The sequence below is a fragment of the Drosophila novamexicana genome, unplaced genomic scaffold, assembly GCF_003285875.2.
Source record: "Drosophila novamexicana strain 15010-1031.04,08,12 unplaced genomic scaffold, DnovRS2.1 tig00000108-arrow-pilon, whole genome shotgun sequence".
NCBI classification, from domain to species: Eukaryota; Metazoa; Arthropoda; class Insecta; order Diptera; family Drosophilidae; genus Drosophila; species Drosophila novamexicana.
Window position 1 is genome coordinate 4,434,383 of NW_020824772.1, and position 13,927 is coordinate 4,448,309.

The 13,927-nt window shown below is 42.8% G+C and overlaps 3 protein-coding genes across 4 annotated transcripts; 2 read left to right on the forward strand and 1 right to left on the reverse strand.

Annotated features, from left to right (window-relative positions):
- Nucleotides 1-2,287, forward strand: LOC115771861. Its single transcript, XM_030717742.1, has 2 exons — nt 1-625; nt 687-2,287. The coding sequence occupies exons 1-2, from the start codon at nt 241-243 to the stop codon at nt 1,133-1,135; spliced, it is 834 nt and encodes a 277-aa protein (XP_030573602.1). The 5' UTR covers nt 1-240; the 3' UTR covers nt 1,136-2,287.
- A 3,889-nt stretch (nt 2,288-6,176) lies between these two features.
- On the forward strand, nt 6,177-11,062 carry LOC115771761. 2 transcript variants are annotated; one of them, XM_030717613.1, is made up of 5 exons: nt 6,177-6,462; nt 7,541-7,819; nt 9,748-10,293; nt 10,369-10,404; nt 10,460-11,062. In XM_030717613.1, the coding sequence occupies exons 2-5, from the start codon at nt 7,766-7,768 to the stop codon at nt 10,979-10,981; spliced, it is 1,158 nt and encodes a 385-aa protein (XP_030573473.1). In that variant the 5' UTR covers nt 6,177-6,462; nt 7,541-7,765; the 3' UTR covers nt 10,982-11,062. The 2 variants fall into 2 exon arrangements, with proteins under 2 accessions (XP_030573473.1, XP_030573472.1); XM_030717612.1 differs by lacking the exon at nt 6,177-6,462 and adding an exon at nt 6,972-7,249.
- Nucleotides 11,063-11,067: 5 nt separating this feature from the next.
- Nucleotides 11,068-13,572, reverse strand: LOC115771760 (THO complex subunit 1). The gene is made up of 5 exons (XM_030717611.1): nt 13,419-13,572; nt 12,664-13,347; nt 12,305-12,603; nt 11,936-12,238; nt 11,068-11,878 (listed from the first exon to the last, which is right to left on the reverse strand). The coding sequence occupies exons 1-5, from the start codon at nt 13,494-13,496 to the stop codon at nt 11,080-11,082; spliced, it is 2,163 nt and encodes a 720-aa protein (XP_030573471.1). The 5' UTR covers nt 13,497-13,572; the 3' UTR covers nt 11,068-11,079.
- Between the last annotated feature and the right edge of the window lie 355 nt (nt 13,573-13,927).

Consider the following 13,927-nt stretch of genomic DNA (forward strand, 5'->3'; position numbering starts at 1 on the left):
AAGTGAGTACAATTCATAAATAAAAATCTTGTTTTTGACAAATTGCATCTGACAACGTCAATATGACAGGTGCCTTATATGCATACAATTATTAACAAACTGAAGCTATCTTTGCAATGACTGCAAAAGACATTTGATAGATTTATGACTGCATTATCTGCGCTTAGCCCAGCATGCAGCACATCTCATCCCGAGCTTTAAGACACAGAACACAATACATGAAATTTACTTTCAGAGCAAATGCTATGGAACCGCTGGGCCGAGGAATGGGTTATACTATATGATGACTCCACCATGGCCTGGTTTACGGAGCCAGGACGTTCATCGCCATCTGGCAAGATATTGGTCAAGGAGGCGCCCGAGATGCTGGCCATTGCACACTGGACCGGCCAGATACCGCGTCGTCCCCCATTGCCCGATGGCGTCAGCGTGTCACAGCTAATTGCGCTTGGGTCACGTCGCAAGCGCTCCAAGGTCTACTGGATGCTGGCCAAGTCTGAGCACGAGGTAAGCGACTGGATTGACGCCATAACTAAAACTTTGCCGCCGCCACCGCAAATCGAATTGGTCGTGGATAAGCCGCAACTAATGAATGTGTTGCGGCGTCCGCTTGTGCGTATAAGACGTAAGTATGAGACCCTTACGGGACTGTAATAACATATCATAAGTGTTACCCACCACCACAGCGGCCACCAACTCCGAGGTAAAGAAGCGCAAGTCGGCGGCCCATAGCACCAGCAGACATCATCGCAGCTCCTCGGCGGCCTTAACCACACAGCGCACGCTGTACAATCAGAATCCATTGATCAAGAGCGATGCCGCCGTGGCCATACTGAGCAAAAAGGCGGACTCCAAGGCATCGCTCGCTTGCGCACTGCCCTGGGGTCATGGCTGGGGCTGGGCCACGCTGCCCAATGGCGTCTGGAGTGGCGGTCTCACCTGGTCGCAGTGTGAAGACACATTCACCCTTCATGCACTGCCAACAACTCACTGCACCAATCTAATCGACAATTCGTGCAGTGGCGCCGTCTACCACACGGACATTGGCGGCTTTGATTTTCACTCCACGGGCATCGATGATGTGGGCGGTGAGGACTTTGACTATGCCATGGACTGTGGCGATTTCATATTTTAAATTCAGCAACAATAAGCTCCCACCTCATGCCACCCACACACAAATACTCACACACAGGTAACCAGGCCGAGCAGCAGTCGAACCCACCCAAAAAACGCGTGAGGCGGATTAAGAATGAACACAAAATTCTAGCAAAAACAAAAATTATTGCAACTTGTTGTTGCAAAAACAAAACAGTTCGAAGAAATTAGTGATTAACGCTGTCATAGAATCATCCATGCCTAGTTGTCCTTTTGTGTCAGGCGCTGCAAGTGGCACAGGTCTTCATGCATGCACACACACACATGCAGACATTTCCATACATATTCCTGCGTGGAGGCAGGGTCACGTTGAGTATACGCATCATGGTGCAGCTGCATGTATGTGTATCGAGGGTCTGCATGTTTGTGTTGACTGCGTGTTTTGTATTTTTAATTGTGTTTGGTGTTTCTGTCTGTGTATGTGTTTGTTGTTAGTGTGCCAATTACGTATAAAATCCAATTAAGAAGTTAAGCTGCAACATGCGAGTGTAACACATTGAATTAATTCCAGAGATGACAATTTATCGAAAATTATGTATATCCAATAAACTGCACATTACACACAGTTCACACACACATACACTTAGATGCACAGCAACATCCACAGAACGACAGCAAGAATGTCTTGACGTGCACCTGAAAGCAGGCAACATATTTTGCATAGTAAGGGACAACAACAAATTATTATGGTATTAAGCATCTTTTTATGAATTTTATAAAAATTCCCCCCGAACATTTTCGATGCCGAAGATCGCAATTGTAGCGTGTGCAATTTTTAAACAATTTTTTAGCGCAGCTAATTTAGCGAAATTGAAAAATTGTCATTTGTAATTGTGTAGAACATGCTGGCTATGTTCACATACGGCATTTTTATAGATTAGTATGTAGTGGAGACGAGTTTTGCCATTGAGTTGAGAATGGCCCAAACCAAGCAAGAGGAAAACCAGGTTAATAACAAATACACTTGAATATACATAGTTCAGCCTAATTATAATGCGCATCGGTAAGCCCCAAGCACACCAAGACAGGTCAGTTATTAGAAACTGAAATACACAAAAACCCACCCGTACTGATAAAGTAAAGTTTATGAAATAAACAACTTACACTAACCGCAAATATATTTAATATGCTAAGAAAACCAAATCAGTTACAAATCTTATGTATTTATACATAGGGCTAAATGCAGCAAATGCATCAATTATCCACCGTTTATCGGACGCAAGAAGCGTTGAATAAGTTTTAATGTTTAGAATGAATGCAACTGATAATTATTTAATATCTTTATATGAATAATGATTGCCTCTAGGAAATTGCAATGTTTCAAATAACATTCAGGCGTCTACATTATTCTTTTTCAAAACTAAATGTTATTTATTATAAATGATATCAGGGGCCTTCATTCCGAATACTAATGCTTATTGAAACGGCCATTTTAATAGGCTCATCAGACATTTGCGATTTGTTTATTTGAACAACATTAAAGTTCTCATTTGAATTTGAAAATTTTGAACATTTTTGTGCACAAATGCACAAAAAACGCCGCTACTAAAACCTTGAACAACAATGTTTAGAAATCTAATGTTAGAATAAGTCTTAAATGTCTTGAAGGACAAAGAATATCTTAAAGAATTGTTAAAAACCAAAGAAAGTAATTTAAACAAAAATAACGTGGAGGTTTTCAAAAAGTCGAAAAAAAAAAAATTAAACAAGATAAATCTTAGCAAAAACAAAAACGGGTAATAAGAAAATTCTTGCCTCTCTGCATATGACGACAGTACGTAACATCGTATGCCCCTAAATATAGCCCAAAATAAGTGTGTATATGTATGTACTTGTATACTAGCAGTAGCTAATGCCTAGTATATTCATATATACTTATATATATATGTATATGTGTTTAACAGTTGAAGAGTCGATGAAAACCGAAAAGCACAACCAAAGTTAAATCGAAAGCGATATTAATATCGACATCGATATCGATATCTAAAAATACACAAACACTGAAACTGAAACCTGAGCCCCGTAGCCTTAGTTAACGCAGCTACTGTTAAACACCCTAACACACTTATCACACACACACAGATCGATATATATATATATAGCCAGAATTATATATAAATGTTAAATGGAAGTATGAGAAAACCGAAAGAACAACCCCCTATAAAAGCATGTAGACTAAAAGACTTAAGCAATTGTCGTATAGACGTTAAATTAGAGCGCATTGAATGTTGGCTTTAAAATGTTTAGAAAAGTATCTTTGTAAGTAGTTAAAGGCAGCGACAGCTGATCGATGTGCTTATAGGCAGCATTATCTTGTAGTCTGAAGTGTAGCCCAAATAAACGATATGTTATTGAATGTAATAGTCGAACGAAGCATAGCAGGAACAGAGAGCGACAAAAAATTGAACAAGTTGTTCAATTTTTCAACTTAAATACCATAATGAATAATAATAATATACAAAAAAAAAAAAAAGAGAAAAAGTAAACACAAAAAACAACTTCGACAATCACGGATATTAAGAATGGAGTTACACATATTGAAAAGTTTAATAGGCTTCGCGTCGAATTGCGTTTGGTTAGTAATCGTATTAGAATAGTAATAGTTATCGAAATCGAAATCGATTCATGAAATTGAAATTGAAATCGGAACGTTGGAGTTTTTTGTGGCAACTGTACTAGGAGCTAAGGAAGTGTAAAGTAGCCGCGAGCATCGCACAAGAACTCCATGACTAAAGCGAACAACAACCGAATATTGAAAAGTTCAAAAGTCAGGTTTTAATCATAGTACACACGGTACATACTATGTACATACACAATGTACTTTAGTCCTCCGCTATTCATTTATTTTCTAATCTTTATTAATACGCAACAATTCAACAAAAAAAAAATGATGAAGCAACAAAGATAAACCAATAACATTTATACTTTGATAAATGTACGTTTTTGTAGATCACTTGTACACGTTAAATATGCATTTTCAATATTTTTTGAAAGGCCAAAATCATTATTTGTAATTCTGCCGCGTATTTAGCCAAGCGACTTCACATAGTTCAACTGTGTAAGATTATAAATATATAGAATATATATATTTTAGAAGAGGCGAAAATTTGCAAGTCAATTGGCTGGGCAACATTTTGGGCAGTTTTTGCGCATGCATTACGTATACGACGCCTAGGCCTGCGCCGCATTCGCCTAGTACTTAGAATTAATAATAAGTAATTGTTGTTTATTGTCAGCTGTCAGCTCCCAGTGCCATTGTTGTTACTGTTGCTGTTGCTGTTGATTTTGATGTTCAAGTTGCCGTGTCATTGTTAAATGTACCCGAACTCGTATGTGTATTGTAAGGACTTCGAATGTCATGTGTGTATTTGTAATTGTATTCGTATTTGTAATCGCTGTAAACTTTGTATTTGATTTTTGGCAAAACAAGCAAATATAAATCTACAAGCAAATATATGTAAGCAACATGCAGAAATCAGATCCATACCAAATCAATTGACTTTATCGTACACGAATTGCTAACTCTCCAGACATCACTTCATGGAGCCCCTTATGCTTATACACAAATGAAAATATGTACGGAAACAGATAATTGTTAATTGTCTTATTTTCCATGAGAGTTTTCTGGTGTAGTTGCAAATCTGATTTAACTATGGCAAGGGTAATCAATAATCTACTAAATATGTATGTATTTACATGCACGGTGTCTATATACTTTTAATCATATACATATATGTATATGAATACATATATATAAAAATGTATGCAAAAAAAAAAAAAAACAAAAAAAATGATTCCAGCAAAATATTTTATGAGCTACAAGCCGGAAAATAACAAAAGGCACTTTAAAGATATGGCAAACGAACGAATATTCACGAACTCACATTTGAGTGAAGTATATATTTTGGAAAGGTTATCAAGCGATTACTCAATATCACGAAGAGTGCACACACATTCGATGTATATGATATGTACACGATATGTACGAAATTGTCGAAAGAGAAAAACATGATAATAATTCGCTCAAACTTTGATTAAAAAGAAAACAACACGAAAAATGAAACACAAGGCAAGGCGCGCACTTATTAGGTTTCAAAACCGCAGTAAAACCTAAGCAAATGAAAAGTAATGAATAATAATTGTTATATAAACAAATGATGAGCAAAGAAACGCAATGTGAGTAATAAGCAAACTTTCACTACCGAACTTTGAATACCCTTGCAGAGTGCACACAAATATGACTATTAATATGAGTTTTCAAAGGTTTCTTTTTACGTAAAATTATTCAACAAATTTAAGAAAATATTTGCTTTTGTATTTTGACCGTGCCAGGTTGCTGAACAAACCAGCTGACCCTCTGCAGGGGCAAGGGTATACATCGGTAACTCAAGTCATATATGATTAATGATAGTTTTGGTTGGTTGAGACAAACTTCTTAAAATGTACTATGACACTGTATGAGTCTTGCGATCCGAGCGAAAAGTTGATTAAGAGTTAAAGCTGAAACTGAAAGCAAACATGTTTAGGCGTTGCGAAGTTCGAAAAAGAATCAAATGAATAACAACAACAATTACAATTGCGAAGTCGGCACATGAGCGATAAATATATATATATTTGTGGAACAAAAGCACGCACATTTGGTTTTATTTCTTGCTCTCCCCTTTTTTTAAACTAATTCACAGACTGCCACGCCCCCTCGACACGGCATACACATACATTCATATTGTCGCGTCATTCACATCGTCATCGACTGATCGGTGCACTGTCAGCGACTGCGTTGCCTCTGCCTCAGTCGCTGCCGTTGCCGCTGCCGCTGTTGCTGCCGCTACCTTAGTCTCTGTCGCTGTCGCTGTCTCTTTCTCTGCCAGCTGCGGCTGCAGCCGCCGCCTGCTCACAACTTGTTCGGCTGGCCGTTTAGCTGGCTTTGTGTGCGGCCGCAATCTTGTCTCAGTCACCGGGCAAACTTCTAAGTAAACAGTCCAAGCCGAGTCACGGCTGCCGCATACATTGTTTAGCCACCTCTACTTTGGCTCGGGCGCACGCGACGTATGCGTAATTACGGCCCGTTGTCAGTTTTGACCAACTGGCGCTGTCCTGTGCCCCACTTTGAACCGTGTGCTTTGAAATTCAACAAACGCTCAAGTGTGTCAATAAACTCTGCTGCCATTTGCCGTGGATCGACCAGCAGGCTCGGCCCGTTGCCTGTTTTAGCTGGTGTGTGTGAGTGTGTATGTGTATTTGTATGTGTTCGCCTCCCCCTCTTCACCCTCTGGCTAACATTTCTCAATCGCAGTCGGCGCATAGCTGGTAAGTTGTTTAGCTTCCAAGTTATGCAAATCAAAGCACTTGGCGCAGCCAAAAGCAACACACAAAACACCTCAAGTCACACACGCACACACACGCAGATACGTACGCACACATGCACACACACAAACAGTTAGATTCAAACGTGTGCCAAAAAATAAACATAAATTAATTGCTTTGTGTGCTTGCTGTGCGACGACAATACCGACTGCTCAATACCCTAGGCGCGAATATAAATGAGCTTCCCTTGACTAAAATATAATAATAGTACATTGTCAGATTAGGTCTTAGAGACGTAAGCTATTGGCATTGGAATATTTGATATAAGTCAAAACTATTCAGTTTCTGGAGCTTTTCATATATTTTCACTTTAAAATTTCGATAGCTAGTGGAAAACGTGCCAATTAATAATTTTCGCAATTGTTTTAAGCACTTAGTTGGCTCTGACTTGCCAGTTGAAATTCGAAATTAGTATGGATGACAGTTTCGTCACAAAATTGTTACAAAATTAAATTCCGAAACAAACAGATACGTATTTAGTTTTGTATATGATTATATTTTGAGAGCTTATCTACAATCTTAGTAGTAATTCGTTAGGAAAAACGTATCATAAATTGTATCCAATATCACTTAAGCAGAACCAAGGTTCTGTTGGCACTCACATACGCACTTACATTACATATACATATACATATACATATATATATATCTAATATTTATATATATATATATATACATACATAGGTATATGTATTAGGTCTGCTGGTGTTAACGCAGTTCAATTAATTCGGTAAGCGAATAAAATTCAATTCAATTAGTTTGCACATTGAGCAGCCCATTTTTGGAGCAACTGAATGTCGCAGACGGTCCACGGCCCACGGCCCACGTCTCCCAGTGCTGCCAGCAACTGGGTACGGCTTCAACTTCGATCTCGACTTGATCTTCGACTTCCAGATGTCGCCCACACGACATGTTAAGCAACAATTTGCGGCCTGTTTCCATTGACGCCTCCTGGCGACATTCAAAACCGCTCAAAAGCCGCTTGTATTTGATTTGTTTTTGGTTTTCTTTTTTTTTGCAGCTATTTTTAGGCACATCGAAAAGCGAAACTTTTAGCCGACTGTGTGCATGAGTCATCGGAGAATCTAAGCCGGGTCTACACTTGCCAAGCAGCTGTGCCGCGTCATCGCCATCGCCATTTCCATTTCCATTGCCATCGCCAACATCGTCGCGGCGACTGCTGCCCACACGACGCAGCTCAGAGACTACTGGGACTCGATTTTGCGAGAGCGACCTTTTTTTGGTGATGGCGTCACAAGATGCCGCTGATTGCCCAACCTCAAGGCTGGCACAAATGCGGGTAAGTCTCGCTGCGTCTGACAGGAAGCGTGCCGAGCGCACGAAAGCCGTCTCTGGGCTCTGGCCAATAGTCCGCTTGGCCATTAATTACAGTCTGGCCCATTTTTGGCAATCAGCTGACAGTCAGTGTGGCACTCGAATTTCCGTAACGCTCCATACATGGGCACGACTTCATGCTGTTGATGTTCTTGTCTAGACTTGGCTCATCATTAGCCCTGGCTGGGCTATTGCTGCTGCTGTTTCGCAGCGACATGTCAGCCAATTAATTTTAGCTCTTGGCTAATAGTTGGCTAATGGGAACTCTTAGTATAAAATAAAAACAATGGCTTAATAAAGCCTTTATACATAGACTTCCTTAACATGCATACTATACGAATTTAATTATTAAACGAAACATATTTATTACACCTTAAGATTATTATTAATGAATGTGTGACAGAAACCTTGCCCAGTTGATGTCTTTGACATTAAGCTTATCTATGCCAATTATATTATTTACGCCGCTCATTCAACTTCAACTTTAGTAATTTAACGAGCAATTAAACAAACAAATAGCTTGATATTTTCAAAAATTCGCTTAGTAGAGAAATTATCGTAATTAATGTTTTTGGCCTATGTTTACTCGATAAAGTTGGCCAGTTTATATATATATATATATATATATATATTTATTTATATATATATGGACTGTGCTATTTAATTGACGTATACTTAATATTCGAGTACTCTATATAATCATATGCCCCTGTCAAATAGCTAGTTGATTATCAGCACAATCGCACAGAGAACTACCACACAACACCCACGCACACACTCGCACACACACTCACACACAACCCCACCCATAAGCACACACACTTAAACGAAACCTGAACTAAACATTCTCGGAAATTGTTGCACTAGATTTATATCGCTGATTTGGGGCGGCATCAGGTGTCGGGCACAATCCTGCGAGACGGAACACACCCCTGAGTTTTGTCACCTGCCAGGGGCTGCTCGTCTCTTTGTCGAAATGCAACAAATGTTGCATGGTTTCTCAGTACTTCTCTTTCTTTCTCTGCCATTGTGGACTGTTTTTGTTGTAAGTCCGTGTGCCGCCCTGCGCCATGGCAACCCGTAGGGTCGTGTTGCAGCCATTGATTTTTGTTATTGGCATGCAGCAGCAATAGCAACAACAACCAAATAAAAACAACCTTGTTGTTGCAAGAGCAATAAAGGCACAGCAAGAGGCAGTCACGTTGGTTTGTCAACTGCTCAATCTAAGAAAAATATAAAATTCAATTTCCTCAACTTGTGACTGGCCATGGCTGGCCACAGCAAATACAGTGATTGAGTTTTAGGAGAGGAGCATGCCAGCGACCGCCAACTATTTCGCCAAGCCAGCTAAGACGGCGGCCAGGGTTAGCTTTGTCCAAGCGGGTCGGGTGGCACGCGGCTTTATGTACTGGCGGCATGTAAGTGGGCACAGATTTGGCTTGTGGCTGGTGTGTTGACAGAGCGGGGCCGACGGGTGGTTATGTATGGCTCATCGTTCGGTCAGTGGGGCGTAGAATAGACAAACTTACCACCACCTACCCACAAATACATGCACACATTCACTTAATTACCACACGGGGGAAAAGGACATGCTAATGTCCAGTTCCACGTAGGTTTTAGTCGACACGCGCGCTTCGCACGAACATGAACATGTTGCTAACGGACGAGGACGAAAACGATGCCGACTACGACTTGGAGCCGGACTCGACGCATGATCATATAATGCCGCTTAAGCTAAGCGAATCGTGGGCAGCCAGGCGGCTGATGGAAGCGCTTAGCCATCTGCCGCCTAGCCACGGAGATATCAACAATTCGGCGCCTGTAAGAGGCGATTATGCGGCTGATTAGCTTTGTTAAGATAAGCCTTCTCAAATTCCAATTAATTTATTTCAGATGCGCTTCCAACAGAAGACACAGGTCGAACAAGAGCAGCGACGTCTAGAGCTTAACCAAGCGGCTGCTGCTTCGCCCAGAGCCGCCTCCAGCCGGCTCATAGGCAATGGCAAGGTGCGTCAAATGTTTGATGAGCGTCGTCGTGGCGCCGGCATTGATCGCAGCAATCCGCTCAAGCCCATTAGCGAAACGCGTTCACACGCCCAACAGCAGCAGCTCACCAAGGGTATTTCCACAATGAGCCTCAAGGAGAAGCCAGTCTCTGGCCGTCATCTGATCAGTGATAGCAACAACAACAGCGGCAGCAAATACAATGCAGCGGGCACGGCGATAAATGCCAATCGCCTGAAGCCAGTGATAACACGCAAAACTCCACCCAAAATGGAGAAGGAAACCTCAGTGCGCACAACTTCCTCGCCACCAGGCAGCGCCAGAGCCAGGACAATGAAACCAGCCGGCACGCCGGCAACGACAGCTGCTCGTCCGCCGATTGTACGAGCTCCATTGTCAGAAAGAGGCCGCGTTTCACCGCCAAAGGCGCGTCAGGTAAGTCGCATCAACTTGGCTGAGTTCAAATATTCAAAGTTAACAATCATTTAAATAATGTATAAACGGAAATAGATCAATCCAAAATCTCCAGTTACCAAAATTCAAATGGTGAGTGCCCGAATCCAAGCATTGATATACTTATGTTGCTCATGTACTGTTCCAGGACGCACAGCCGCCGGAGGGCACCAAAAGTTGCCGCTTTTGCGGCCGACACTTTAACACTGACCGTTTGGCTAAGCATGAGGAAGTGTGCCAGCGCACCATGACCACCAAGCGCAAGATATTCGATGCCTCCAAGCAGCGAGTCAAGGGCACCGACACTGAGAAGTTTAACAAGCAGGCCCAGAAGCCAGGCTTGAGCCGCGTACAGTCCGCATACAGCAGTGCCGCACAGCAGCAGGGTCTGAAAACAGGCGTAAAGAAGAGTAACTGGCGCAAGAAGCACGAGGAATTCATTGAAGCCATACGAGCTGCCAAAAAAGTTCAGGCCCATTTGGCTCGCGGCGGCAAACTAAGTGATTTGCCACCGCCGCCGCCATCAGAGAATCCGGATTATATACAGTGCCCGCATTGCAGCAGGCGCTTCAATCAGCAGGCCGCCGAGCGGCACATTCCACGCTGTGCCACAATGATACACAACAAGCCACGCCGGAACAGCACACAGCAGACAGCGAAGAAGCGCTAGCTGGAATTGGGAATTTGACATGCCCGTTTATTACATGTGATAAAGGATTTGATGAATATATTATAACAGCATTAAAGTAAATAACGCGTTTCCCTTTGCTAATCGGACAGGATTTCCACATCGTTGCTGTTCGCATCCTGCTGGCATAGGGCCTGTGGCTGCGAATTGCTTGCCTTTTCGCGCTCAATGATCGCCTTTACGGCATCGGCCGCCTTGTGCATTTCCAAGCCTTCCAACATGTAGGCCCAGTTCTCCAGCGTGGCATCGTCATCGTCTGAGATCCAATTGGTTAACATTTTCATACATGCCACGCCAGGTGTTGGATTCTCCATTTGAAAGAAGAGCAGCTCGTCATTGCTGAAGCCAATCTTTTTGCCCACCTTCATCCACGGCTCGCCTATTAATGGTGTTATCTCTTCGATGTGGGCGCTAGTAACCATCAGCGGTTTTTCATGCGCGGGCGTCTCGTCCACTTCCTCCACCACAGGCTCAGAGTCCTCGACTTCCAAGTCTTGCTCGGGCTCAGTTTCCTGCAAGGCAACTGATGCCTCATGCTCCTGCTCTGAGGGTGCGCTGTTAACAGCCAATCCATTATTATGCTCCGACGCATTTGCAGTAGTTGTGCTTGTCTGCTTAACCAGCTCTTTTTCGCGCGTTAAGCGCTTTCGCACCACGTCCAAATAGTCGGATATCTTGCACGATGGCTGTGACACAAACGTAAAGAAGTGCGGCGTCTGGCGAGCTAACAGACGCAGAGCACGCCACTCGAAGGCGGGATCGGTTTTGTCATGCGGCGTCTCCAAATATGTTTCCAGCAGGGGCAGAAAGTTACGCTGCTCGCTCTTGCAGGCCTGCAGATTGTCGGGCGAGTAGTTCCACAGGCGCGTCAGATTATCGCTAACAAGTACGATTGGTTATAATTATGTTAGGGGCAGCAGACACAGATTTACTCACTTGCCTAGGAAGAACTTGCCGTTGCGTGCAGCATCGCGCAGACAATCGCCCAATGGCCGCTTGGAACGTTTTGGAGGTGAGGGTTTGGCGTCATCTTCGCTGGGCTCCGGCTCCTCGGGTTTTTTAAACTCTTTACAGCCGTCGTTTTTCCAATTGTTCCACATCTCCTCGCGTTGCAGCATATGCTGCACAGTGCGCGCGAATCGTCTGCCATTGGGTGGCGTCTCCTCCAGCAGCTTGTAAACGCGCTGCTCCGTTTCCTTGATGAAATCGGACTGCGCACTTGTCAGGGTGTAGGAGTCACTGAAAACAAAGTACAACTCTTAATGATCGCAAGGTGAACTTCTTAAGCAGCTATTGGTAACTTACATCTTAAACTTGACGCTGACCTGTAAGTATTGGAACAGTATGAGGAATTGCACTAGCACGGCGCGCCGGAAATTTGAGTCGGATAGTTGGAGTGCGAGCAGCTTTGGATTGGTCAAGAACTTGGCAAAGAAGTTCGTTTCCTTGTGCATGGCAACCGACATAGCGGCATCTATCGTAGCATCGTCCATGTCCACATCCATCAACTGTGGACACGAGTCGCTGTGGCTATTGGTGTCACTGTTCTGACGGACATCTTCCAATTTGAAACTCGAGAATGACTGTAGTATGGTCTCCGCGTGCTGTGGTCAGAGAAAAGAATAAATTATTCTTATGAAGCAAGCAGATATTCAATGATTTACCATTTGAAACATCTTCCACTGCGCTTTACTGTAGCATTGATTGGGATTGCGAAAGAAATCCTGCAACGACCAGAACTTGCAATACAAATCGTAGTCAATCTTTAGCGGTATATCCTCGGCCGTATCTTGTAGCTCTTTGTTTTCAATGTCATCATGGTCCTTGCTGTCCAGCCCATACTCCGTAAAGTTATCTAGATTAAACTCGGATACAATGTTCAAGCCGGAGCGCTCCGAGAATGGAAAAAACTTGGAGAGAAAGAGCAAAATGCGTCCACAGAACACGGTGTTCTGTGTGCGGGACAAACGCCTCAATAGATCGTTGCACATGCGAAGCAAATTGTTCTTGCAGGAGGCAAAGAATATCTCCTCCTTCCAAACCTCAACCAGCTCCTCCACAAAATTGAAAATCAGTTCGCACTTGTTCAGCGTAACCACATCAAAGGTATCGCCTAGCAGCACAACTGGTATTGTGTTCGACACGATCTCGGCACGAGCTGCGTCCACAGATAGGCGCACAAGCGCTCCAATGCGTTCGACATCGTCGCTCAGTCGCTTCATAAGAACCTCCCGAAAGGCCTGGTCCATGGGTGAGCGTTTGTCGTGCTCGGAATTGGCACGAAAGCTGTGGTACTCTTTAATCATCAGTTCGACATTGTTCTCGGCAATCGCCTGGTCCAGGGCAGCCTGTAAGCATTTGTATAACATTTACCGGTGTCGCCTCAAGGCAGCAGCAGTCCAGTATTTTTGATTCTCACCTCGAAGGCCGCCTGCAGCGCAAAGAAATTGGCCGACCTAGTGCCTGTTGGCTCGGCCACTGCTACTTGCGTGCTCATGCTTTAATCACGTTCCTTTAATAATAATATAATTAGAAACAACTGTGAGCAAAACGCAAAACAACAATTACAATGTAACACGAAACGAAATAGTGCTGCCAACTTGATGTTTTTCATTAATCTGCAAGTGGTACGGTCACACTACGTTTAGTATTTTATTCCATTAATTGTGGCGGGAAAAAATATGTCATGATTTATGACACAATAAAGCATAGAAGCTACGTTTATTTGTTTAATCATGTCTTGATTGAACTTCAGCATATCTGTAAGTCAATAAAATACTAACAGCGCTTAACAACACTTAAGTGGTTAGCTCTGGTTAGTGTTGAGAGGCGCGGCATTTTTTAAACATTGGTTATTGTAACAGACTTTCGAAATGAAAGTGTTAAATAAAAGTTCTGCGGTTGTATATTGCAATTAAATTCTGCTTT